This window comes from Cucurbita pepo, chromosome LG02 (genome assembly GCF_002806865.2).
Source record: "Cucurbita pepo subsp. pepo cultivar mu-cu-16 chromosome LG02, ASM280686v2, whole genome shotgun sequence".
NCBI lineage: Eukaryota > Viridiplantae > Streptophyta > Magnoliopsida > Cucurbitales > Cucurbitaceae > Cucurbita > Cucurbita pepo.
Window position 1 is genome coordinate 2,617,701 of NC_036639.1, and position 22,253 is coordinate 2,639,953.

Sequence of the window (22,253 nt, forward strand, 5' to 3'; positions counted from 1 at the left end):
ATTTTTTTTTTTTTTTCTTATGAAATATATTAATTCATCAGGATTTTTTTAACCAATATTATATTAAAAAATGAAAATTTTTAAATAATTATTTTTTCAAAGAGAGAAAAATTACATGCGAGAACCCGATTCTCCCAAAAATAAATAGAGAATTTCGCGAGGATAGAGACGGGGAATGATTCTCATGTCCTTGCCCCACGAGCGTCTCTACTTTCAACTTCAACTTCCATTTTCATCTCAAAATTTGAATCTCAACAAAGTGAGTCACTAACTTAAGAAAATGACTATTAAACGAATCGTTATCTCATTATGTCGAACTCATTAACGAATCGTTCTTTATTTATAAACTGATCTGATGCAATAAATAAACATTTCCTTTATAACTAAGCTGCCTACTATCCTCAGCTCCAACACAAAACAAATGGCCTTGCAACACCAAATCCCCCTTCATTCCAGCCGTTTCCCAAACAAATTTAAAAAGCCCCATTGCTCTATCAAGCTGCCTCACCCCATTCCAAACAACCCTCTCCTCATCACAGCTCAAGATCCTCCCCATGAACACCAAATACTTCTCCTTCTCAGCAGCCTTCAACAACCCACCACAAAGGTCCACTTCTACATCCCTAAAATGCCCAAAAAGATAGTAAAGTAAGAGAGTGAACAAGCACCTGGATGAGTGGCCCAGCGTCTTTGAAAGCTTCTTCTGCACCAGGCTTTCTTGATGCTTTGCTTCCTTGAATCCAATGCTCTTATCGGTTAGCACGTCTCGGATCTGTGTAAGCCCCTCCTTCATCACCTCTAGCTTTGTCACATATTGATGCAAACCCTTTTCGTCTTTCAGCGTGCCGATTAGATCGGTGAACATCTCGAGCATGTCTTCCCATTTTGGTGATGTCGATGAATCGACGTTGCGTTGCAATGGAGCTGGCCGCATCCATGAAGTGATGTGAGTATTTGAATTGGTGGCATCATTCAAGAAGTTTAGGCAACTTGAAACTATTTGCTGCCCCATTTTGATCCCTTCGTTGGGTGAGTGATGAGCCCGTGGATCCAGCTCCATTTTTAACTCTTTCAGCACATGATCCAATGCACCAGTCCAAATGTGATGTTGTGTAGCCTGTTAAAAAAGAATATATATAAAAGATCAAAACATCCTTTTACGTTACTAGTGATTTATCTCAACCCCGATAAGTCAGAGAGACCACGTATCAAAAATTTAATATCCTACAAGTTACTTATACAACTATACGATCATATAGTTATTCCATAAGAATAGTTAAGGTGTGTGTAAACTTACTCATTGGTCTAATGGAGCCGAGGATTTTGAGGTTAAGGATTCATGTCTCGTAATGGCCACTTACCTAGGATAAAATCTACGTTGGTCTAACGAAGCCGAAGATTTTGAGGTTAAGGATTCATGACTCATAATGACCACTTACCTAGGATAAAATCTACATTGGTCTAACGAAGCCGAAGATTTTGAGGTTAAGGATTCATGTCTTGTAATGGACAGTTACCTAGGATAAAATCCAAGTTGGTCTAACGGAGCCGAAGATTTTGAGGTTAAGGATTCATGACTCATAATGACCACTTACCTAGGATAAAATCTACATTGGTCTAACGAAGCCGAAGATTTTGAGGTTAAGGATTCATGTCTTGTAATGGACAGTTACCTAGGATAAAATCCAAGTTGGTCTAACGGAGCCGAAGATTTTGAGGTTAAGGATTCATGACTCGTAATGACCACTTACCTAGGATAAAATCTACATTGGTCTAACGAAGCCGAAGATTTTGAGGTTAAGGATTCATGTCTCGTAATGGCCACTTACCTACAATAAAATCCTAGTGTTTCTTAACAATCCCATATCGAGGTATTGTGGATGTTACATGAATTTCCTTTTTCTTTGAGTTCAACGGCATGTGAGGGTGGGGATTCGAATAATTGACCTATTAGTTGTGGACATATCCCTTAACCAATTGGGTTATGCTCGAGTGGACAGTTGTTCCATGAAATTAATCGAACCAACTAGCAAGCAAACACCAATGGACATCAGCTGTTCATGCATTTAGCTTTATAAATCAAATTAATACTCAAAGCTCACATATGAGGAAACTATAAAGCATATATATATATACAAAAGACTAAGTATTTCCTGTTTAAACAAACCTGTGGGCATATGGTGTGGCGCACAAGCTTCCTTTGTTGGGCAGACACGTTGAGGAAGTTGCTAACCTTGGTGAGTGAATCAACAACCATTGGCTCTCTTTCGCTTGAGTTTCTGAAACATGCCTGAGGCTGCCAATTTGTAGCAGTCGATGCAGCCATTTCCGTTACTCTCCTCTGAACCGATGGAGAACCAATGAAGACTCTTACAAGGGACTTAAAAATACGCATTCTCTGTTCAATTCGCTCGTCCAAAATGGTTGAATCGTCGTTAACATTAACAAGTCGCCCATCGATCAAATCCACATTCTTCAATGAGCTGCTCAATTTTTTAATCTTCGGAAATGCCTTCTCGTACCAATCGGCTGGCAGCCGCTCTTGATCGTCGAAGGAGTCCTCTGTGCAGTGATATAGCATCGGATTTGAATACAACGCAGCGCATCTCGTTATGTTGAGATGAATTACGCGACAGACGAACATCAACCTATGAGAATGCTTATACGCCATAATCATGCCTCCAAAATCACTTCATGAAGTTAATCCCTTGAAAAATTCCGAGAAGTAGCTTCACATATTTTCGTTGGTTCAACATCGAACAGCGGAGTGGCTATTGCCATAGCCTGGAACTTCACTGCGGCATTTCGTCGAACAGGTAGAGGGCATACATTACAGAAATGAAAACCGACAATCCAGATAGTTGGAATCCTTGTCTAACCAGAATGAAATCGAAGATTAGCTTACCGGAACAAAGAGATTGAGAACATTAAAGCGAATCGACAAATTTCGGCCGTCGGGCAAAGATCGCTCACCGCTTCTTAAACCGAAGAGAACCAATACCTTTTGTTTGGGACTTCAACTTTGCGTTCCCACTGATTTTAAGTTTCTCACAAATCTCTATTCCATATTCATAGATTCAATTGGATAGAGATATTTTTAAAACATTAGGTTATGTTTACATTTTAAACAGTTCAAAATTATTTTTAAAAGCCGTTTGAAAATAAATAATAAATAAAATAATAGTTAACAAACATATAAATATAAAAAATTAAAAAAAAAAATTAGATAGAAATTTTCAATTAATCAACTATATCATATATATCATTTGAACTATCTAATAAAATAAATTAATAGCACTCTATTTTTACTTATTACATATCGTCCTCACAATTTACTTAGGAAAACTTTTCACCGGAATCTATCATATACATACTCTATAACAATACAAGTTAATAATATATATGCGATACATTTGTCGATTAACGTCTATACATATATATATACATACATATACACATACAGTACATATACACACGTGTATGTGTGTATATATATATAAAGAATCACTAACGAAATCTCACATCTAGAAGCTCGCTTACTCCGAAATTTAGACAAAAATGAAATTGTAATGCTAGGATCATGAGTGGAGACGACGATATTTTAGTAGTTAAATTAACACATCAGATGGCGAAAGAATCATCGTATACCCCCAAACCGAAGATAGATTATTACGAGAAAGAATCATCGTATACCCCCGAACCGAAGATAGATTATTACGAGTCATACTTGACATTCAAGTATTCACACGTGTGTATATTGTAATTGAAATCTGCGTTACTTCACCCCACATACCTCAATCTGCATAACTTCAACCCGATAATATTATTATTTTATGGTAATCATTCAAAATTTTAGAACATTTTAACAAAATTATGATGAATGTTATTAGAAAATCATACTAAAAAAAAATCAAATGTAAACCACCTCACATACTAAGACTACATTTCAAACTTGTAATTAAAATGCATAGAGATCAAATCTATTACTAGAAAATAAACATAGTTCCATTGCAATAAACAAACACAAGAGACCATAACTAACTTCAATACCATGGCGAATACACCGAGTCGGCATTTGAATACGTCTCCAAGTCATTATTCGTGATCTTATTCATAAGTAGAGTAGCTCTTTCTCTAGCTTTTGTGGATCCTCTCACAGAAAGATCTGCAACGACGCCTAGAAACTCCGGGAACCTCAATGCGTCTCTCAAACAACCTTCGCTTTCGTCGAACAATCGCAAAAGGATCTCGGTTGCACCTTCTTTACTCAACATACACCTCCCTTTTAACACATTGACCATTGAATAAACGATCCGATCGATTTTTATCAAAGCCCTCAACCCCTCCTCGAATCTAGCCAAGAGACCGAGAACAACAAGAGCAGTGCCAGCGAGATCCTCTCCACTGGTACTCTCCACTACGTCGACAAGAACCGATATGGCTCCTGATCGAACAGCCACGGTGCAGTTTCCATGAAACTGGCCTAGTTCAGCTAGAGAACAGAGAAGGTGATGAGCAGCAGGAACACTAGGGACAGTAAGTGCTCTAACCAACAACTGTATGGTACCTGCTACCCCAAACTTAGCCTTGTTCTTGTCTAGCATTGCAAGACTACAAATCAATGAGGACGCTAACTTGACGGTCTCGGGCGAGCCCAAGGATATGAGCGTATTGAGATGGTAAATGGTTTCCATTGATGCAAGAAGCTTTTTCATGTCATTATTCAGAGATAGATTGAAGAGAATAGACAGTGAAAGGGATTGGACAGTGGAGGAAGATGATTTGGAGAGAGCAATAAGAATTGGAATTGATCCATCTACTTGTGCAAGCAAGTTCCTGTATAGGGGACTAACCTGGGTAATGGCAACCAAGTCTTTAAGAGCCTTTCCCTGAACGTCATGAGCATCCGACCGAGCATCGGCTACACACTGGGTTATATTCTTATGTGCAGTTGCAACACTCATCGACCTCATGGACGATGATGATTGGAAAGATGCAACTGACATGATGCTCAAACAATCTTCAGGGAAAAAGCATGGACAATACAAGCCTAGAGATTGAGAATGATCACAATATCTTGGCTCTAATATCAATTAGCATCCCTTTTTTCTAGCTAGTGGCTGGATTTTGGAAACATCATTTCGATGATACCAAAGTATGGTAAGGAATGTTCTAATAGTAAACATAAATGGAGATAGAAAATGATCCAATCATCCAAGAACCAAGCTGGAGATGTAAAGAAATATACCTTGTAGAATGATCCGTCCAAGGAGCTGAAAACAAGAAAGTTTCGTCACACAGCATAGTTGATTACTCCACCAAACAAAGTAATCTATCATAAATAAGAATTGTCCTTCTTGAATCCTGTTTTCCACTGGGAATAGATTTGATGGTTAGTATTTTATTTATCCCCTTCCCTCTCTACTCGGACCGACGTTGTCAACCATTTTGGTTTTCCATTTTAGCTCTGATCACGATGTACAACTCCTCTCGAGTTCTTGGACGTGCAGTGTATTCTGTGTTGAAAAAGAAGATTAACGGATCATAATCAGGATGTTCGACTTTAAGGGCAAAAAAAGTGGAGCTCAGGGAGACATACCAACACAAAACTGCGAAGGAATGAAAGGAAAAGATGCAGTAGGCTGTAGCATTATTAAAGGAGCAAAATGTAAACAGAGTCAGAGAGGGAACTCACCAAGAGGATGATGAAGAGGAAAGATTTTGTTCCTTCCTGAGGGATGCCATCTCCATCAACAGCTGAGTTCACTTGGGAATCTGATGAAATTTGCAGGAGAAGGGCACGAGTGTTTATGATACAGTGAAAGATCGTCTCGGACCGGAAATTCCATGTCACCGAGAAAACATGGACATAGTGAATTCTTGATCCCACCATAAACTATAACGAAGAAATTTTACTAGCTTCCCAACGTTGTTACATAGAGATGTAACTTAATATTGAAAAAGCATATGTCTAAGTAAAGAATTGAAAATCAAAGTCAAGACTTTATGTAACAGCCTAAGCCCACCGCTAGCAAATATTGTCCGCTTTGGCACATTACATATCGCCGTCAGCCTCACGGTTTTAAAGCACTACTGTTAGGGAGAGGTTTCCATACCCTTACAAGGAATGTTTCATTCCCTCTCCAATCAATATGGGATCTCACACTTTATTTTATTATTAGCGGGAATATAGCTTGAACAATGGAACCAATGGTGATATAAAGAGGCCTAGTCGGAAAGGGGACAAGATCAACCCAGAAATAGCCAATACGAATTCCAATCGGGATGATAAAACAAGTTTCACACTTATTATATATCAATAATGACTTGAACAGATGACGACTGAAACTTTCGTGATGAAATAAAAACGTTGGAAACAAACAATTTATGGAGGTATGTTCCAATCCATCAACTTATGGAAGAAACTGTCTTAAATAAAAGACATCTACTCCATCCAAAAAGAAAATAAAAGCAAAAAAAAGCTTAAGGAATGGTGCGCTGGTAAAGAGGCAATGCTCCCAAAGCCTCGCGTTCTGCTCTCTCCTTCTTTACCTGCAAAACATAACCAGAGAAAAAAAATTAAAAATGAACTTTAGCTTCATTAACACTGCTTTCCGCTGTTTAATAAACACCAATTCAACAAAAAATCAATACTAAATTAGATTGTTTAACTTAGCTAAACGAAGTCATCAGAAGAAATTAGAAGGATTAAAATAGGTCAACGGCGAAGTACAAAGCAACAGTAGGATGTGGCACACACAATCCCCAAAGGTATTCTAGACTAAGAAATATTCCAAGAAATCTTAGGAGTTGTAGTACTCAAAGGATGCAGCATATCGCATAGAAGCTCTCTCGACTAATACACAGTTAATAAATTTAAGCAAATGAAAGTCATGAATCTCTGTCAATCAAATAGAAGAAATGAAGCAGATTAATTTGCAGTGGTCATTAAATAATCAAGATTCGTTCTGTCACAGTTTCCATCCTGGCTTTCCCTCCATCCTCATCAGCTAATAAAAATTTATGCCCAACAAATAATTTTCATTTGTAGATGAAGTAATTTCACCGAGTAGGGTTACAATAAGAACGGACTAAGAATTCTTATTCAACCACAAACGAAGTCCTATATAAGATATGTATTTGCTTCAAAATAAAACATACTACCCCAAAGTTGATATTTATCTAGAACATGAAATCTGAAATCATGAAGAACAACAGAGAACAGAGCGAGAAGCCTCAAAGGGGAAATTAGATCACGGTAGAAGTACATCAAAAAAATAATTGAGCTGAAAGTAGATAAAAAGATGCCATTTAAGCTAACAGATGGTAAATAATATCAAAATCAATAACTCCCAAATACAGTTCAATAGGATACAAACTCAAGAACTATGACCGACACTACGACATAGAGCAGCTGCCTTATTTCTAAGAACAAAGCCAGACATTTATTCACTAAAAATGACAAAGCAGGTGATATGAAATAATAGGACTTACAAGTGCCAGCATTTCCTGGAGATAGCTCCTGAATGGTGTTTGCATGGCCTGCCAAAAAGTTACAAATATTCAAATGAATAGCCATCTAAACATTATTTGGCTTGCTGTACTTAGTTTGGGAAAACCAATTAATCCAATATCATTACCAGTTAAATTCCTGTGACCATAAAGAAACTTAACCATCGAGTTCAACAATGAATCCCAACTACTGAGAATAGTGCACGTTCAACAACTATCTTAAGACCATGTACAATTAAGCCAAAACACATAAACAAAACATTGTGGTAACACTTCCTCCTTCCCCGCTCGTAGTGAAACCACTTCATCGAACAAATCGTAGCATTTAGGTATTCAATAATGATAAACAACCAACACATTTCTGTTTTTCCACGAGGCTATGAACTGATCTAAAAGGGGAAATAAACAACCATAGTAGAAGAGAACCTGTAGATTCTCAGGAAGATACTGATGCTTCATGGAAAGGTCCATGGCCCGCTTCAGACGCTGATTGCGCGCATCCACAATCTCCCTAGGAAGTCGATTCAAAGCCTCCTTCACATCAATATCGTAATACGGATCGTACAGATCGTCGTACCGAAGTCCTAAAAATATTAATACAAACCAAAATCAATCTCCATAGAGAAAAAAAATTAAAAATTAACGCTAAAAGAAAGATCAACGCACAACAAACAATTAGGTTTGTTTTTTTTTACCATAATTACGGAGGCGCTGGGTGAGCGCTTTCATGTGTTGACGAGCGAACCAGTTCTTCTTTGGGTCAATGAGCGACTGCAGAAAAGAAGCCATTTCGATCTCTCTGCTTCTCCCTCCACAAAAATTCTCTCTGATTTTCTCAGTGCCCACTTCGGCTTCGCCTTTCTCCGCGTTTCTCCGGTTTTCTGGAAGAATCGCCTGGTTGAGCTGTTTCCCTTGTAAGATTTTTGCGACTGCTCCCAATTTGAGCCTTACAATTGGGCCGGCCTGTTAAGTATAAGGCCCAATATATGGCCCAACATCTTGTTGGACCCAAATTCCTCAACTGGGCGACCATAGAGATATCCACTAGGCAAGAAAGCTTGCCGTTTTTATATTTTAAATTATTTATTTATTTTTAAGGTGAAGGGATTCCCCGGAGAGATTTTTTGTTTTATTTTTTATTTTTTAAATTTATTCTCAACCATAATATCACAATAAAAATAAAAATGTTAAAAATATATATATAACTATAGGTCTCAACCAACATAATTTAAGTCTTTTTAACAAATTATAACTATAAGCCATAATAATTAAGACAGGAACGAGAGGGATTTAATCTCGTCTCCAATTTCATTTAGCAATGACAAGAAATCTTTGTACCACCCTCCCCACTTTTTATGTTATAAACAAGAATTCCTTGTCCGAATGCGAGTCTTAGTGACTTGAAAATTCCTTACCCGAATCGATGCAAGTCTTAGTGGGTCAAGTCACGCTAGTTAATATATAAATCTAATAAATATTAAAAAAATCATCGACGAAACAATTATTTAATTTTATTTTTTAAAAAAAAAGTTAAACCATGGTTATAACAGAGGAATAAGCCATTAGTTTTTATGATGATAATAGAACTTAGTTATGCTCAGATTCACACATATTTAGCTCTTCAAACCAAATAAAATATAGAAATGAAAAGGATTTATTAAAAAATAAAAATAAAATAAAAAAGAAAAAAAAGACAAGCTTATAGAAATAACGATGGATAGCATTACTTGAAGATGAATGTGTAAGGAAACATTGGCACAGCTCATCCAAACCAAATAACTAAGGGAATAAAGACATTAGCTTTTCTTTTGAAAGTTATAGACATCATCAGCTCTTAAGTAACCTGAAACTAGGCATCATCCACCAACAAAATCTTTAAAAATAAATATTTAAAAAAAAGTATTAGAAAAATGCTGACCGTCCTCTCAAATTGACACTTGTACCTGCAGGCCCCGCTGCCCTTGAAACCAGTTCAGTTCCATGAATAAAGAACCCACTAATTGCAAGGGGAATTATTCAATTACTATTATTAGCTTATAAGACTCATATTATCACACTTCATGACTCCTTGTAAACGCCAATTCTGTAGCTAGGGCAATGTGATCGCTGCCCCATTTCNAAAAAAAAAAAAAAAAAAAAAAAAAAAAAAAAAAAAAAAAAAAAAAAAAAAAAAAAAAAAAAAAAAGAAGAAGCAAGAAGTTAAGCTTCAAAAAGTGGTAACGATTCTTTAAAGAAACTCGAGTAATGAGCAGTATCGTCAAGACACGCTCAGGTGTTGCCACAGGGCGGTGCACGTGCCACGTGCCATTCATCGACACTGGTGAAGGATCCCTCCACACCATGGGAGAGGAGAGACTTTTGAAGAGAGTATGAAAAATTTATGTACAACTATCATTAATTGTTGACCATGTCTGACAATAATATATCAATTCATTAAACTTCTAAATATGAACAAAATAGTATTAGGGGGGGGAACTAGAACTAGAACTAGAACTAGAACTAGCAATTTCTACCCAAAAAAGCAGAAAAATGCAAAAAGAAAACTAAATAGTTTGTATTATTTTTGTTAGGAAACCGTAACCATTCATTGATATGATGAAAAGGGATACAAAAAGTTCCTATCTAAAACCGGTAACAAAATATAGTCTGTAATGACCTGAAATTACTAGCCGCATTTGCAAGGACCTGAGCATGTTCAACGACCACCAATTTCCAAAACACTCCAATTCTTGAATTTTAAAACCAACTTTTAAGTATAGATATCTTACCTTTGTAGGAAATCCAGGAGTCAACTGCTGCATGACTTGTTTCTTTATAGGAGCAAGCACCCTAACCGTCTGGAGACCTTCTGAACGCCTATGCAAATATTAAACAGAACGCGATGATATATATCGATAGATAGATAGATGGATGAAAAAGAATCAGAAAGTGATGATTCTGAAATTATAATGAAGTCAAAGTACTAATTTGATAAATCAATTTCTAATATAGCCTATGCAAGTTCAAACAAAACATCTTTTTTCCGGCAAAATAACTTAAATTCCAGATAAAACAAGCACTACTTTAATAAGATTCATCAACTTATGAAGTACTTTACCATATATAGTCAACAGTGCCCAGAAAACACCTATTGTAACTAGTCGCCAGGGGTTCGCCATTCAAGTCTCTGGTCCCGGAAAAGTCCTGCAAATACGCCATACTAGAAAATCACGGAAGTGTTTCCAAAGGAAGAATACATTTAGGAAAAAGAAAAAGAATCATATCAAGTGGTTGTCAACATTTGCATTGGAGGAAAAGAAATATATTGATAGAATCTTCTACCTCAACTTCTGTATATGTGCTTCTAAGCTTTAGAGGGTGTTCGATTAAGGGACAGTCTGCATTGCCAGTTGCAGTTTCTATTTCCATTGGAGTCCATGATGAGGGATCATAAATAATATTTTCAACCTCAAAAGGCTTAGTATTCAAGCCTGGTAACAAAGCATCTTCAACTCCAGTGTGTGAATGGCCAACAGTTAGATGAATCTCGGATGAAAAGGGATCGTCAACATCATGCAGAGCTGAGAGAAACGTACGATCATCCTCCGTTAAGCCTCCATCTAACGTGGCTACATCCTGCTCATCTGAGACTAAAACCTTAGGTCTCTCATCCATTGCTGCTGAGTGAATGCTGAGCGAAGACAATGATGGGCCAGCTTCACTATTTCTAGCACTGTCAGCCACGGAGTTTTGGCGAGTAGATGTAAGAGGAGCATTCTTCGTGTCCAATAAATTTGTCGGTGAATCAAGCTGTGCATCATCTAAGATAATATTATCGACACTGTTTTTTCTTTCCATGTGAAAATTGTGGTCCATATCAAAACCATCCGTAGAAGATTTATGGTTGAAACGAGAGGTATGAACATTCTCCATCTGTTGTTTCTCAGTTACATTCAGATGAAGTTCTTCAAGGTCAGTTCCTGAAGAAGAGTCTAAGTCGCCGACTTTTTCACTGGTATGATCAACAGTAAACTCATCTTTAGGACATGTGATTGAACTTTCATTGAAGCTGTCTATCTTTTCGCAGCCAGCTACACTTTTGGGGTCAAAAGAAGTACTATGCTGGCTTTCCTTTTGCCCTTCAGAATGAAGAGTAATACCCTTCATTCCAAGTTGGAGATCGTTACAAGAATTATCAGATGCATCAAAGACACTGCAATTACTATCAGGTGGCAACGAGAGGTTCACCGGTGGAAGATGTGGACGATCTTGTTTCTGTGTGTCAGATAGAGAACTATCTGGCTTCATTTCAATATCTCTAGACTCTGACCTCAGTTGGAGAGGAACTGAAACATTGACAGTCTGAAGCCTGCACATTTGACAAGGTCTTAGTTTGATTTGTGCATAAACCACCTATCCTTACGACGGTCGCATTGCAGACTATCAGCCAGAGCAAAAATTACCGAGGATTATGATAGAGTGGTGAAGGTTGATGAATCTCAGCAGAAGCTTGACCTGAAACCTTGTCTCTGTCCAATCCAGACAAATCCAACTGTAATAGAGTGAAAATACATTGATTATAGGATTTCTGCTAGACATCTTGACTATTAACATGGAGACAGCCCTTTAAAAAGTTTTACCTTTTGTTCCGTAATGAAGTTATATAATGCACTCTGCAATTAAAGAAACCGTAATCGTATTAAAGAAAATTAAAATTAAAGACATCAAAAGATCAAACTGCATCACACATTTACTTCGAGGGACTAATAAGAATGCGTAACAAGATAACCTTGGGTGTACAGTTAAAATCCCCGCAGAGAACAATTGGAGCATTGTCCCAGAGTTTTGAAATGGAATCAGCCTTCTCCAAGAGAACCCTGACCTGTTTACAAGTAACATAAAAGCTAAGCTTACAAAAGCAATCATGAAAAGATTTGTAACTTGACATGATAGCTATACAGAGGGCCTAATGCATGCCCCCATACATCTTCACTGGAGCTTTAGAATTGCATTATGAGGAAAATTTTAGCAGCATAATGCTGACTTGCAGTATCAAGGACTAATAAGGAGCAGCAACTGTACTGATCTATCTACTCTATCTGCTGAAGAGAATAGAACCTGAGAAGTTCAATCAGAGAATACCTGGCCAAGCTTGATTTCTCCTCTTTTAGGGTTGTACAGGACATGTATATTACATATTACAACTTTATTGAGATTTGATACGCTGCAAAGATAAAGGGGAAGAAAAAAGAACAAATATCAAGGGAGCTCTAAATTAATTCTAAAGGAAAAATCATGAAATGAAAGATCAAATGTTTAATTAACCTAAATAATTAATACCATTGTTCATGAAGCTTCCTCAAGACTAATTAACTTAAAGACAGCAAAGAGAGCTTAATAGCAAAAGATAACTCCTAATTTACCTAACTGGTGGAGTAACTGAATTGTCAGCATTGTCCTGACTCTGCTGTTCAACAAAAAATACTACTGAGCAACAAATTATTAAATGCAAGTGATAATCAATAAAAAACCGGTCAATGAATTTGAATTAAAATAGATACATACACATAAATTCATGGTTGAATTGATATGAAACAAGACATCGCAATCATGCAAAGTGGACTTCATTTAGTCTTAGATGGTTACAAATTTTGGGTGGATCATAATCTAGACTTATGGTGTTTTATTGATGTATTTCATAAGTGTTTTTGTAAAGAAGACTTGGAAAATGTAACAAATAGAGCATTTGTGCTTTTTTTTAGCTAAGGGCTAAGTTTCTTTGCAAATCTTTGTAGTTTAGATTGCATGTTTAGAATCATTCAAGCATGACATGATCGATCCTGCTTGTGAGTGATTCATATATCAAACAAGTGTTCTTGCCTTGAGATATTTGATCAACAAGATAATCTGAATCTCATTTTTCCTTGGGGTGATTCCTTGTTTTGAGGTTCTTGGATATATTTAGATCAAAAGGTCTTATTCTTAAATAGGGTTGTTAGATCAAATTCCAAAGAGTTGCAATCATTTGGAATGAAATCAACTTGCTTTGAGGGTGTTAGCATTTGCGAACCAGGGGTTTGCATATTCAAAGCGTTTATGAGGATTCTTAAATTCAACTGGCTGGCATTACCATATCAGTAGGCATCAACATGTCTACATTAGGATGGATGCGTGCTTCGGATATATTTAATACAAACATACACAAACTAGATCACACAACACAATCAAATTTTTACACTAGATGAAGCAAGCGGAATATGATGTACACCTCAAGAACACATATCTGGGCAACATTGTCCCGAAGTCCAAGTTTATTGAACTCAATATACTCCTCGTGAAGAAGCTTGAACCTATGAACAAAATCATAATATCAAATTTCAGAACACTTCAACAGAACAAACTTCGCAAATGTGTACCGGATATTTTATCCTTCAATTGCAACTTTTTATGTGCTTTATTGTTACTTCCATTTTTCTTCCTCCTTTATGGAGTTCGTAATTTTCGAGATTTAGTCTCTTTTCATTATATCAAGGAAAAGTTTTGTTCTTGTTCAAAAAACAAACTAAAATAATTACAGTATTTCGAGATGACATCTGAACAGAATCCTAATCATGACAGAGTTACCTGTATCAGTTTACAGCAAATGACAGCTACAAAATTTCCTAGTACCCATTTCATAAAGCAATACGAGGAATCTTAACAACTTAGACAGTCAGTTCAAAAAATCTAGTGCGTGCATAACAACACAAACCATGAATTGAAATCCTAAATTATATGACATTAATTAAAAAGAATGCAGTAAGGTTGTATCACATGTAATCAAAATGAGGGCTCCATACAAGTATCCGACACTTCTGCATCTTAACAGGATGATGTTAAAATTCTTTCTAACTACTGCCTTGATAACCTGTCCCCCTGCTTTTGAGACTAAATAAGCTAAATACTGCATACAAAAAAAGGTTCATAAATAATTATTAATGAATCTCAATACCTTGATACTCGCCAAAAGATTGCACAACCATCAACTGGAGGTCCAGTACGCATCTACACCTTAATCAATATATAATCAGACTCTCAACAAGAATCTTAGAACTATTTCAATCAAACAATCAGGCAAGAGCCAAATTTTCAGAGAATTCAACGTTTCTATTGTGATCATCATTCCATTAGATTAAAATTTAAGATTCGACTTGCACTTATGTGCTGCAAATTAAAATATTCATTACACACAACTAAAACTGTTCCTCCATCTAAAAAGAATTTTAAAAAATAAAATGGGATGGGGACCTTCTGTTTTATTTTCTCAGACATATTTGTTACATTAAATAATTACTAGTGATAAAGATATTATACCATCCATTACTATATGATACTTTGAGATCCTAACTGACCAAAAATGGTGAGCAACTATGTTCATTCATAATTGACTGCTGGAAAATCACAAAAAAGATGGAAAATCAAAGGTTCTTTCGGGAAAAGAATCCTTGACCAAAATTAAAAAAAACGACAATCCTACCGTAAGCTAACAACTATGTGCACCAAGAAATAACAATTTTGAAATTACAATCTCATCTCATGTAACAACCAAATACAGAAAAAAAATTGTTGTTTGGAGTAGATAATGCACAACCAAATCATGGGTTTTAATTGGCAACAATATATTGAAATCAAGAAAAGGTTTGAACATGGTCAACACAATTTCCAGTCTAAAAGACCTCTAGCACATTCTAAGCTTACCTTCCAAATGCCACTGAACCCACGAAGTTTCAATGCTTCCTCCAAGTCAGGGAATCTATCAATCTCCTGGGGAAAAATTTTGTACACAGCGGGCCCATATATGAGTAAATTAAAGGTTAAATGGTATCAAAATAAAAATAGAAATGTAAAATTCCTCGTCAACACTAATGCACAATTACATGCACATGCCACTATATAAAGAACTGAATGCATGTTTAACATGCCTGGACTTTAGACAAAAAAAAAATCAGAAATGTCAATAGATTGATAGCTAACAAAATAAATAAAGTAGATCAAATCAAATAACCCAAAGTTGTAATAGGTATATACAAAAGATTGAAATATGTCCAAAATCATTTTTTTACTATGTTCCAACATTTTACAAAAATGAATGGAGAGCCTCTCGAGGATTCAAAATTTAGAATACCAACTCATGACAACTTTGAAATTTCAATTTCTTCCAATGATCTTTCAAGCCATACACTAAAGTATCATCAGGTTGCAATTAAGAGCATGAGGCATAAAACTCGTGCTGGAGTCTTTGAATAATCGCATACCAAACAAGTGAAAAAAAATCCTCCTTAATACTATGCCCTGCGGCTAAAAGAGTTCCAGGAACATTAATCATTTCAAATAAGTTTGAGCTCTCTCTCTTCCTCATACACCAATTATTTTGATTGCTACGTCAAATTGTTGAAGACACTAATGTAAAGCATACGGGCAGAAAAGGATATCCTTACAATCCATGTCAAACCACTGACTGCAAATACAGAAATCTTAACGTCTTTCACTTTCAATATTGACAGTGTTTTTATCACATGGAATTTAGTCTATCTTTTCCTTTTTTTTTTTTTTTTTTTTCAAGCAATAAAAATTCAAAAAACAGAGTTTGCAAAGTTTGAACTTCAAATGAAATTAAGACAAAATTAGTGTCCAGTCACAACACTTGTAGACAAGGTACCTGGCATATTTTAAACCATAACTATATGTCAAGTGAAGGCATAATATACATCTACCATTACCTGAAAGCACATTATGTCAGTAGACCATAATCCAAGCTCAAACAATATATTATTTTTCCTCCATTCCCAATCCAACATGTAATGGGGAATATGATGGTAGAGCTTTTGCTTGTGGTCCATGGCAAGGTAATCCGCTAAGATGTTGTATGAAAGAATTGTAAACCTCTCTGTACAACACCAAAACAAAAACAAGTAAATAATTGTAGCAGAATAATTTGGGTCTTCCCCATCAGGTCAATGATTCTATAGCATGGGCATTCATTCTATTGCATGGGCAAAGCAAACAGTCAATGGGATAATGGTTGGAGATACTTTTTGAAGATACGGCTTATGAGAACAGGATTATTTGAGTGGCGGAGTGAATTTTTGGTGGTCTGGTATATCATTAATTTTCTGGGCTTCTGCTAAAGCATCCCAGATAAGACCCTTTTTTTAAAATAAAAAAAATCCTTTCCTTCCTTCCCCGTCCCTAATCAATCCCTTTCTCTAATTATTTGATGCATGCATAGGACGTCAATAAAATCATCTTAAACGTCAAAATTCGCGAAATAAACTGTCGGTAGATAAAGTGAGTGGCAATTCCTTACAAATGGTATTGGAACCTCCTAAAAAGTTGTCTAAATCATCCATTGTTCAGGGTTCAGAAGATGCAGCTGAAGACTTACAATGAACCGAACATACTCATAGACTTGCACTAAAAAAGGAACGACTTCTTTATCTTTTAAATCAAGCGAACAAATCCAATTCTATACTCCGATTCACACGTCAAACCTACCAAACTTCAATAAATTAATCTGAAATTCTACCCTTCAACCGTTAAATCAAGTGAACTACTGGTATGTAAGTGTCCAACACTCGGAGTGTTTTAGTCTCCCCATCCTTATGATAACTACTGAACTCCAGTAAAGAACTTACTGAAAATTTTGAAAACTAAAACAAGCGTCAAGTTCCCTTTACGTATTCAACAGAAGGAAGAGAAAGCAAATTACCGCAAGTAGCTGGAGGAGGTGTCCTTGCATAATCCCAATGGCGGAAATCTAACGGCTTCGGAGGGCGAGGTCGAAATTGCTGCGGCGTACGAACACCTTGATTTTGATGAAAAGGCGGTGGCTGCTGGTTGTAAGTGTGAGGATAAGGTCCCCGATACTGGTGCCTTTGAGTGTGAGCTGGAGCCTGTCGGAATTGGTGATTTCCACCAAAAGACGGAGGTCTAGGATTCTGAGGTGCAGCATACGATCCCGCCTTGTTCACAAAGCCTCCTCTCTCTCCTTGACGGAACCCTAGGTTGGACTCCCGAACAGACTGGAAATGAGAATCACCGGTGACGAATTGACCTCTACCGCCAGAATATGGCCGTTCCGACGAGAATCCTCTGCCGCGTCCTGACCGGCCACCTCGGTACTGCAAACCGGAAAAATGAAGTTACTGTTCAACATCGAAAAGAATAGATCCTTCTAAAATGACATTAACAACGGGAAGCTGTAACATACTGGAGGACGAGAAGACATGGCAGCAGATGTGTCGGCGGCAGCAGTGGCGGTGGAGACGGCGGCGGACAGTTGATGGAGCGGAGGAGGAGGAGTAGCAGCGCGCCTCATTGAATGGCGGGAGAGAATGTGAAGACTCGGGGACGAATCTTTCACTTTTAACCATTTCCTACAATCAAAGGCAAACATTTTAAACCATAGCCAATTATAACTGCACATTCTATATGATCCAAATGGACGGTAGAGATTTGATCGTGGAGAGCCCCGGGGAACTGCAGATTACGACTCTCGCTTTTTCAGCCGTTTGATCTAATCGTATTGATCAGCGTTTTCATGGGTTCGATCAAATTTCACGCATCTCCCATTAACAAAATATATGTTAAATTACCATTGTAGGCTTGCCATCTGAGTTCTTTTTTAAAATTATTGTTATAATTTTTTTTAGAATTGACTCTCCCTCGGCTCAACAAACACAAAGACGATGAGTATAATGGTATAAGCTTGCATGGCTGTGAGATCGACTTGTTGAACAGAGACGAAAGTCGCTCATAGTGATTCGAGAGTTCCATGTGGAAGGGCTCTCGCTCAACGGATCAAAGGTACGTTAAGGATAACAGGCTGATGACTCGCAACAGCTCTTATCGACAGAGTCGTTTAGCAATTCAATGTCGACTCATCACATCCTGGAGTTGAAGAAGGTCCCAAGGGTTCGGTTGTTCGCCGATTCAAGTGGTACGTGAGTTGGGTTTAGAACGTCGTGAGACAGTTTGATTCCTCTACCATTGACTTTCTTAGAAGGAAGAGCTTTCCATGACGGACTCCACATAATTCCTTGACGCAAAGGAAGGGAGCCAATCAAAGGCAGGTTTCTATCAATCAGAGGCCGCCACTCTTTCTTTAGATATATCATAGAACGTATCCATAAGAGTAGGAGACTCATACGGATAAATGATGAGTCAACTACTCCATTCGTCAGCCATTTTGGGAGTTGAATAACTCGACAAAAGAAAAAAAAAATTATGATTAAATTAACAAAAAAAATATATATATATATATATATATATATATATCTAAACTTTGCTATATAACTTTTAAATATTTGAATTTTTTTATAAAAAAACTCTTTTAATTTTCTAAGAAAATCGAAACTATTACTGAATTTTTAAAATTGTTTAAAAATATCTTTTAAAATAATGTTTTTAAAATATCCTTAAATCTTTGAAATATTTCAAAAATGTTATTAGTGTAAAAACATAATATCACGAAATATATTAATACTTTTAATTTAAAAAAAATATTTAAAAAATTAAAGAGGATTTATTATTTTTTTAAACTTAAGATGTTAATGTTATTTTTAGAAATTTAAATCATGGTACTTCCATTAATTTTTTTTTTAAATGGTAAAAAAATGTTAAAATGTATTAATAAAATTCTTTAATATTTATTTTTTTAAACGCATTATTTTCTGTTTAAAGGTATTTTTTTTAAATAAACGACTAATGTTTTTCATAAAAAAAAAAATAATAATAAACGATTTGAAGTTTAAAAGTATTATTGAAATAAAATATAAATTTTAGAGATATTTATATTAATTTATTAAAAAATATACATATACAATAACGCTTATAATGAGTATAAATTCTAACATTTATACATTAAATCCGAATAAATGGTATGTATTTAAAGAAAGATAATCCAATCATAAATGAGTAGATAAATGATATTTCGATAAAAGTAGAATTAAAAAATAAAATAAAATGGATAAGATACGCAAGACGCCAAAAACATGTCGCAATCCCGCAATTTTATATATTTATTATAATAATTTGGGCCAAATTAAAAGATTAATATTTTAATTTAATTAAAAAACAAATCAAAATCGGCGCCTCACCTCCCAAACGCCAATCTATCATCAGCTATCGATTTCATCAGAGACGAAGGAGAAGAAGGAAAGGAAGGGAAGGGAAGGGAAATTATCTTCTCCGGCGAAAGAGGATGTCATGTTGTTCGTCCTTATCAGCGGCTCCTACATCCATGTCCTTGATTTCGAAGCGCAAATTCATGAGATCTGTTAATAAACATGTGATCGTTTCCATGAATTCTCGCTTCAGAGCTTCTGCAGAAGTTCCTGATTTTCTTCCTGCCGATTGGTACGCACACAAACTTCGAGAATTCCGATTTTCGCTGATTCGTTTTTAGTTTTCGAGTTTTTGCGCAGAATTATTCGAGTATAGATTTGATTCCTAGAGGAATGGGAAATGATTTTGTTCATGTTCATATGAATCGACGTATTTAAGATTTTCAATTAACTTCGTGTTTTTATCCAGAAATATGGCGCGACTGTGTTTCTAATGACCTTGAAATTGTTGAGTTCGACAAATTGAATGTTTGGTTTCCATGAGGTTCTCTTTTGGCTATTGTGGAAAATTCCTTATTTCTGTATTGTTCGCTGATGTTGAAGTTTCTAAGAACAAATGTTTGCTTAGGAATCAAATTCCTTATCCATTAGATTGTGCATGATAAGTCGATGAGTTTGGCGGTGTTGGAACTTGGAATTCATATTCCTGCTTTATTTTATCCTTTCATTCTCACAGCCAAACAGTTTCATGAAACTATGTGCAACTTTGTTAGGTTTGGGATGACTCTATCTGTAACCGTTCAAACCCACCATTAACAGATATTGTCCTCTTTGAGCTTTCCTTTTCAAACTTTCTCTCAAGGTTTTTAAAAGGCATCGGTTAGAGAGATGTTTCCACACTCTCATAAAAAATATTTTGTTCTCCTCCTCAACCAATGTGGGATCTCGAAATCCACACTCCTTCGAGGCTCAGTGTCCTTGCTGGCACTCGTTTCCATCTCCAATCGATGTGGAACCCCCAATTCATCCATTCAGGGCCCAGCGTCCTGTCTGGCACCTCATGTCCACCCCCCTTAGGGGTTCCGCCTCCTCGTTGACACATCACCCGGTCTTTGGCTCTAACACCAATTGTAAAGCCCAAGCTTCCCGCTAACAGATATTGTCCTATTTGGGCCTTTTCCCTTTCAAGCTTCCCCTCAAGGTTTTTAAAACACGTGTTAGGGAGGGTTTCCACACTCTTATAAAAAATGTTTCATTCTCCTCCCCAACCGATGTGGGATCTCACAGATTCTATTACTGAAATATCTGTTTGGTGAACAAGTTTTTAATATACTATTTCATGTTACAAACTCGTTTCATTCTCCTCCCCACCGATGTGGGATCCGACCAAACACATATTCAAATTGTTTTCAAATTTCTGTTTCTTGATCACCCTGAATATTTTATTCTCTTTGGCAGGCATCAAGCACACAAGAAGAATCCTCTAGGTCCAAGTTTACATGTAACTGTTCACCTATGCAAGTTAGTACTAGATGTTGTAATTGTTTCTCTGTCAATATCTTTATCTTGAAACTTCCTATATATAGTTCACTGCAGAGGAAGCTATTCAACGCCAGCTAGATGCACTGAGGTACAATGATCGACCCCATCAAGATTATGGAATTGAGGTCATGTACCAGGTAGTGTGCTTTGTAAAGGATCTTCATTTCTTCATATTCATTGCTTGTGTAATGACACAGTGGCCTATAAACTAAACATCTCTCAATAAACGACAGTTTGCTGGGTTCGATCCTCTTCAAAGGTCGACGTATTTCGGTCCCTTCTTCGATTTGGGACAGGTATCGTGTGAAACTTCAACCATTTATCTGAGCAATACTGTATCTGCTCATTCTTTTCTTGATTTGATGCATTTTTTGACTGTGCAGTTTGAAAGATTCAGACGGGTATTCCACCATTCGGCGTATCGTGTATTGCTCGGCCATAAAGAGAGAAAGATCTTGAGCAGTTTGATTGTAGAGGAGGTAAAACAGCCTCCATATTGAGCTAGATTGACTCCTATGTCTAGTAGCTAACTTTTGAGTACTTTCTTTGCCAGTAAATTTATGTACTGTAAAATAATATCTTGTGGATTTACAAACTCCGAAACAGAATCGATTCAAGCAGCGGGTATGGATACGAGGTTGTCGCCCGAAGGAAGAAGAAATATTTCAATTCACTATGGTTCAGGTTAAGCTATGTCATTTTGAATTGGTTGTGATCGTTAGTAGTCTGCACAGAATGTTATCACTAGATTGATAATTTCTAAAACTTGGATGATTATTGGCAGAGGGTTGGCGGCTCGTGGGATGGGTATTGGCTTACAGAAAGTGTGCTTAACGATGGAGATGCATTTAGTGGAGGCTTAGCCTACTAAGGAAAAGGATGCTTTGCTCAAATTGGGTGACTGGTTGGTAAACTTAGCATAATGTTGTTCAATTTGTATATTTGAAATGTATATCATAGGTCTGTATTATAATTTGAACCCTTGTAAGATCATAGAACTTAGAATTTGTATATATTATTTACATGGTTTCGTTCTACTGCTTCTACCTTTGACGGTCTCTCTCCCTCCGTCGAGTGCATGTGATTAGGATGTTCTTGTGCTAAGTTCGGTTGGTC

General features: G+C 36.5%; 5 protein-coding genes across 9 annotated transcripts; 1 reads left to right on the plus strand and 4 right to left on the minus strand.

Annotated features, from left to right (window-relative positions):
• Positions 1–287: 287 nt before the first annotated feature.
• Positions 288–3,061, minus strand: LOC111788189. The gene is made up of 2 exons (XM_023668448.1): positions 2,168–3,061; positions 288–1,117 (listed from the first exon to the last, which is right to left on the minus strand). Exons 1-2 carry the CDS (start codon positions 2,675–2,677, stop codon positions 341–343), a joined length of 1,287 nt encoding a protein of 428 aa, XP_023524216.1. The 5' UTR covers positions 2,678–3,061; the 3' UTR covers positions 288–340.
• Positions 3,062–3,860: 799 nt separating this feature from the next.
• LOC111788242 (U-box domain-containing protein 1-like) lies at positions 3,861–6,031 on the minus strand. 4 transcript variants are annotated; one of them, XM_023668534.1, is made up of 3 exons: positions 5,696–6,031; positions 5,600–5,609; positions 3,861–5,516 (listed from the first exon to the last, which is right to left on the minus strand). In XM_023668534.1, the coding sequence occupies exon 3, from the start codon at positions 5,004–5,006 to the stop codon at positions 4,044–4,046; it is 963 nt and encodes a 320-aa protein (XP_023524302.1). In that variant the 5' UTR covers positions 5,007–5,516; positions 5,600–5,609; positions 5,696–6,031; the 3' UTR covers positions 3,861–4,043. The 4 variants fall into 4 exon arrangements, with proteins under 4 accessions (XP_023524302.1, XP_023524301.1, XP_023524300.1 ...); XM_023668533.1 differs by lacking the exon at positions 5,600–5,609; XM_023668532.1 differs by having other exon boundaries at positions 3,861–5,609.
• Positions 6,032–6,272: 241 nt separating this feature from the next.
• LOC111788328 (cytochrome b-c1 complex subunit 7-2) lies at positions 6,273–8,436 on the minus strand. Its single transcript, XM_023668657.1, has 4 exons — positions 8,208–8,436; positions 7,939–8,096; positions 7,495–7,542; positions 6,273–6,552 (listed from the first exon to the last, which is right to left on the minus strand). The coding sequence occupies exons 1-4, from the start codon at positions 8,299–8,301 to the stop codon at positions 6,484–6,486; spliced, it is 369 nt and encodes a 122-aa protein (XP_023524425.1). The 5' UTR covers positions 8,302–8,436; the 3' UTR covers positions 6,273–6,483.
• A 775-nt stretch (positions 8,437–9,211) lies between these two features.
• LOC111788108 (carbon catabolite repressor protein 4 homolog 6) lies at positions 9,212–17,911 on the minus strand. 2 transcript variants are annotated; one of them, XM_023668302.1, is made up of 15 exons: positions 17,741–17,911; positions 17,240–17,651; positions 16,251–16,417; positions 15,229–15,294; positions 14,483–14,535; positions 13,760–13,841; positions 12,915–12,955; positions 12,634–12,715; positions 12,281–12,373; positions 12,132–12,164; positions 11,955–12,043; positions 10,834–11,860; positions 10,610–10,695; positions 10,282–10,368; positions 9,212–9,630 (listed from the first exon to the last, which is right to left on the minus strand). In XM_023668302.1, exons 1-15 carry the CDS (start codon positions 17,846–17,848, stop codon positions 9,564–9,566), a joined length of 2,493 nt encoding a protein of 830 aa, XP_023524070.1. In that variant the 5' UTR covers positions 17,849–17,911; the 3' UTR covers positions 9,212–9,563. The 2 variants fall into 2 exon arrangements, with proteins under 2 accessions (XP_023524070.1, XP_023524069.1); XM_023668301.1 differs by having other exon boundaries at positions 9,215–9,629; positions 10,281–10,368; positions 12,915–12,958.
• Positions 17,912–19,606: 1,695 nt separating this feature from the next.
• LOC111788292 lies at positions 19,607–22,195 on the plus strand. Its single transcript, XM_023668617.1, has 7 exons — positions 19,607–19,887; positions 21,054–21,096; positions 21,182–21,274; positions 21,371–21,433; positions 21,521–21,616; positions 21,744–21,821; positions 21,922–22,195. Exons 1-7 carry the CDS (start codon positions 19,733–19,735, stop codon positions 22,006–22,008), a joined length of 615 nt encoding a protein of 204 aa, XP_023524385.1. The 5' UTR covers positions 19,607–19,732; the 3' UTR covers positions 22,009–22,195.
• The last annotated feature ends 58 nt before the right edge of the window (positions 22,196–22,253 follow it).

Excerpts from the sequence above, each read along its gene's own strand:
- LOC111788242 (XM_023668533.1), bottom strand. The coding sequence starts at position 5,006 with ATGTCAGTTGCATCTTTCCAATCATCATCGTCCATGAGGTCGATGAGT.
- LOC111788108 (XM_023668301.1), bottom strand. The coding sequence starts at position 17,848 with ATGAGGCGCGCTGCTACTCCTCCTCCTCCGCTCCATCAACTGTCCGCC. Across the intron at positions 12,044-12,131 it reads ACTTCATTACGGAACAAAAG|TTGGATTTGTCTGGATTGGA; the intron begins GTAAAACTTTTT and ends ACTCTATTACAG. Across the intron at positions 10,369-10,609 it reads GGCACTGTTGACTATATATG|GCGTTCAGAAGGTCTCCAGA; the intron begins GTAAAGTACTTC and ends ATATTTGCATAG.
- LOC111788292 (XM_023668617.1), top strand. The coding sequence starts at position 19,733 with ATGTCATGTTGTTCGTCCTTATCAGCGGCTCCTACATCCATGTCCTTG. Across the intron at positions 21,097-21,181 it reads CTCTAGGTCCAAGTTTACAT|TTCACTGCAGAGGAAGCTAT; the intron begins GTAACTGTTCAC and ends TCCTATATATAG. Across the intron at positions 21,822-21,921 it reads TTCAATTCACTATGGTTCAG|AGGGTTGGCGGCTCGTGGGA; the intron begins GTTAAGCTATGT and ends GATTATTGGCAG.
- LOC111788189 (XM_023668448.1), bottom strand. The coding sequence starts at position 2,677 with ATGATTATGGCGTATAAGCATTCTCATAGGTTGATGTTCGTCTGTCGC. Across the intron at positions 1,118-2,167 it reads GCCACACCATATGCCCACAG|GCTACACAACATCACATTTG; the intron begins GTTTGTTTAAAC and ends CTTTTTTAACAG.
- LOC111788328 (XM_023668657.1), bottom strand. The coding sequence starts at position 8,301 with ATGGCTTCTTTTCTGCAGTCGCTCATTGACCCAAAGAAGAACTGGTTC. Across the intron at positions 8,097-8,207 it reads CCAGCGCCTCCGTAATTATG|GACTTCGGTACGACGATCTG; the intron begins GTAAAAAAAAAC and ends TAATATTTTTAG. Across the intron at positions 6,553-7,494 it reads TCCAGGAAATGCTGGCACTT|GTAAAGAAGGAGAGAGCAGA; the intron begins GTAAGTCCTATT and ends TATGTTTTGCAG.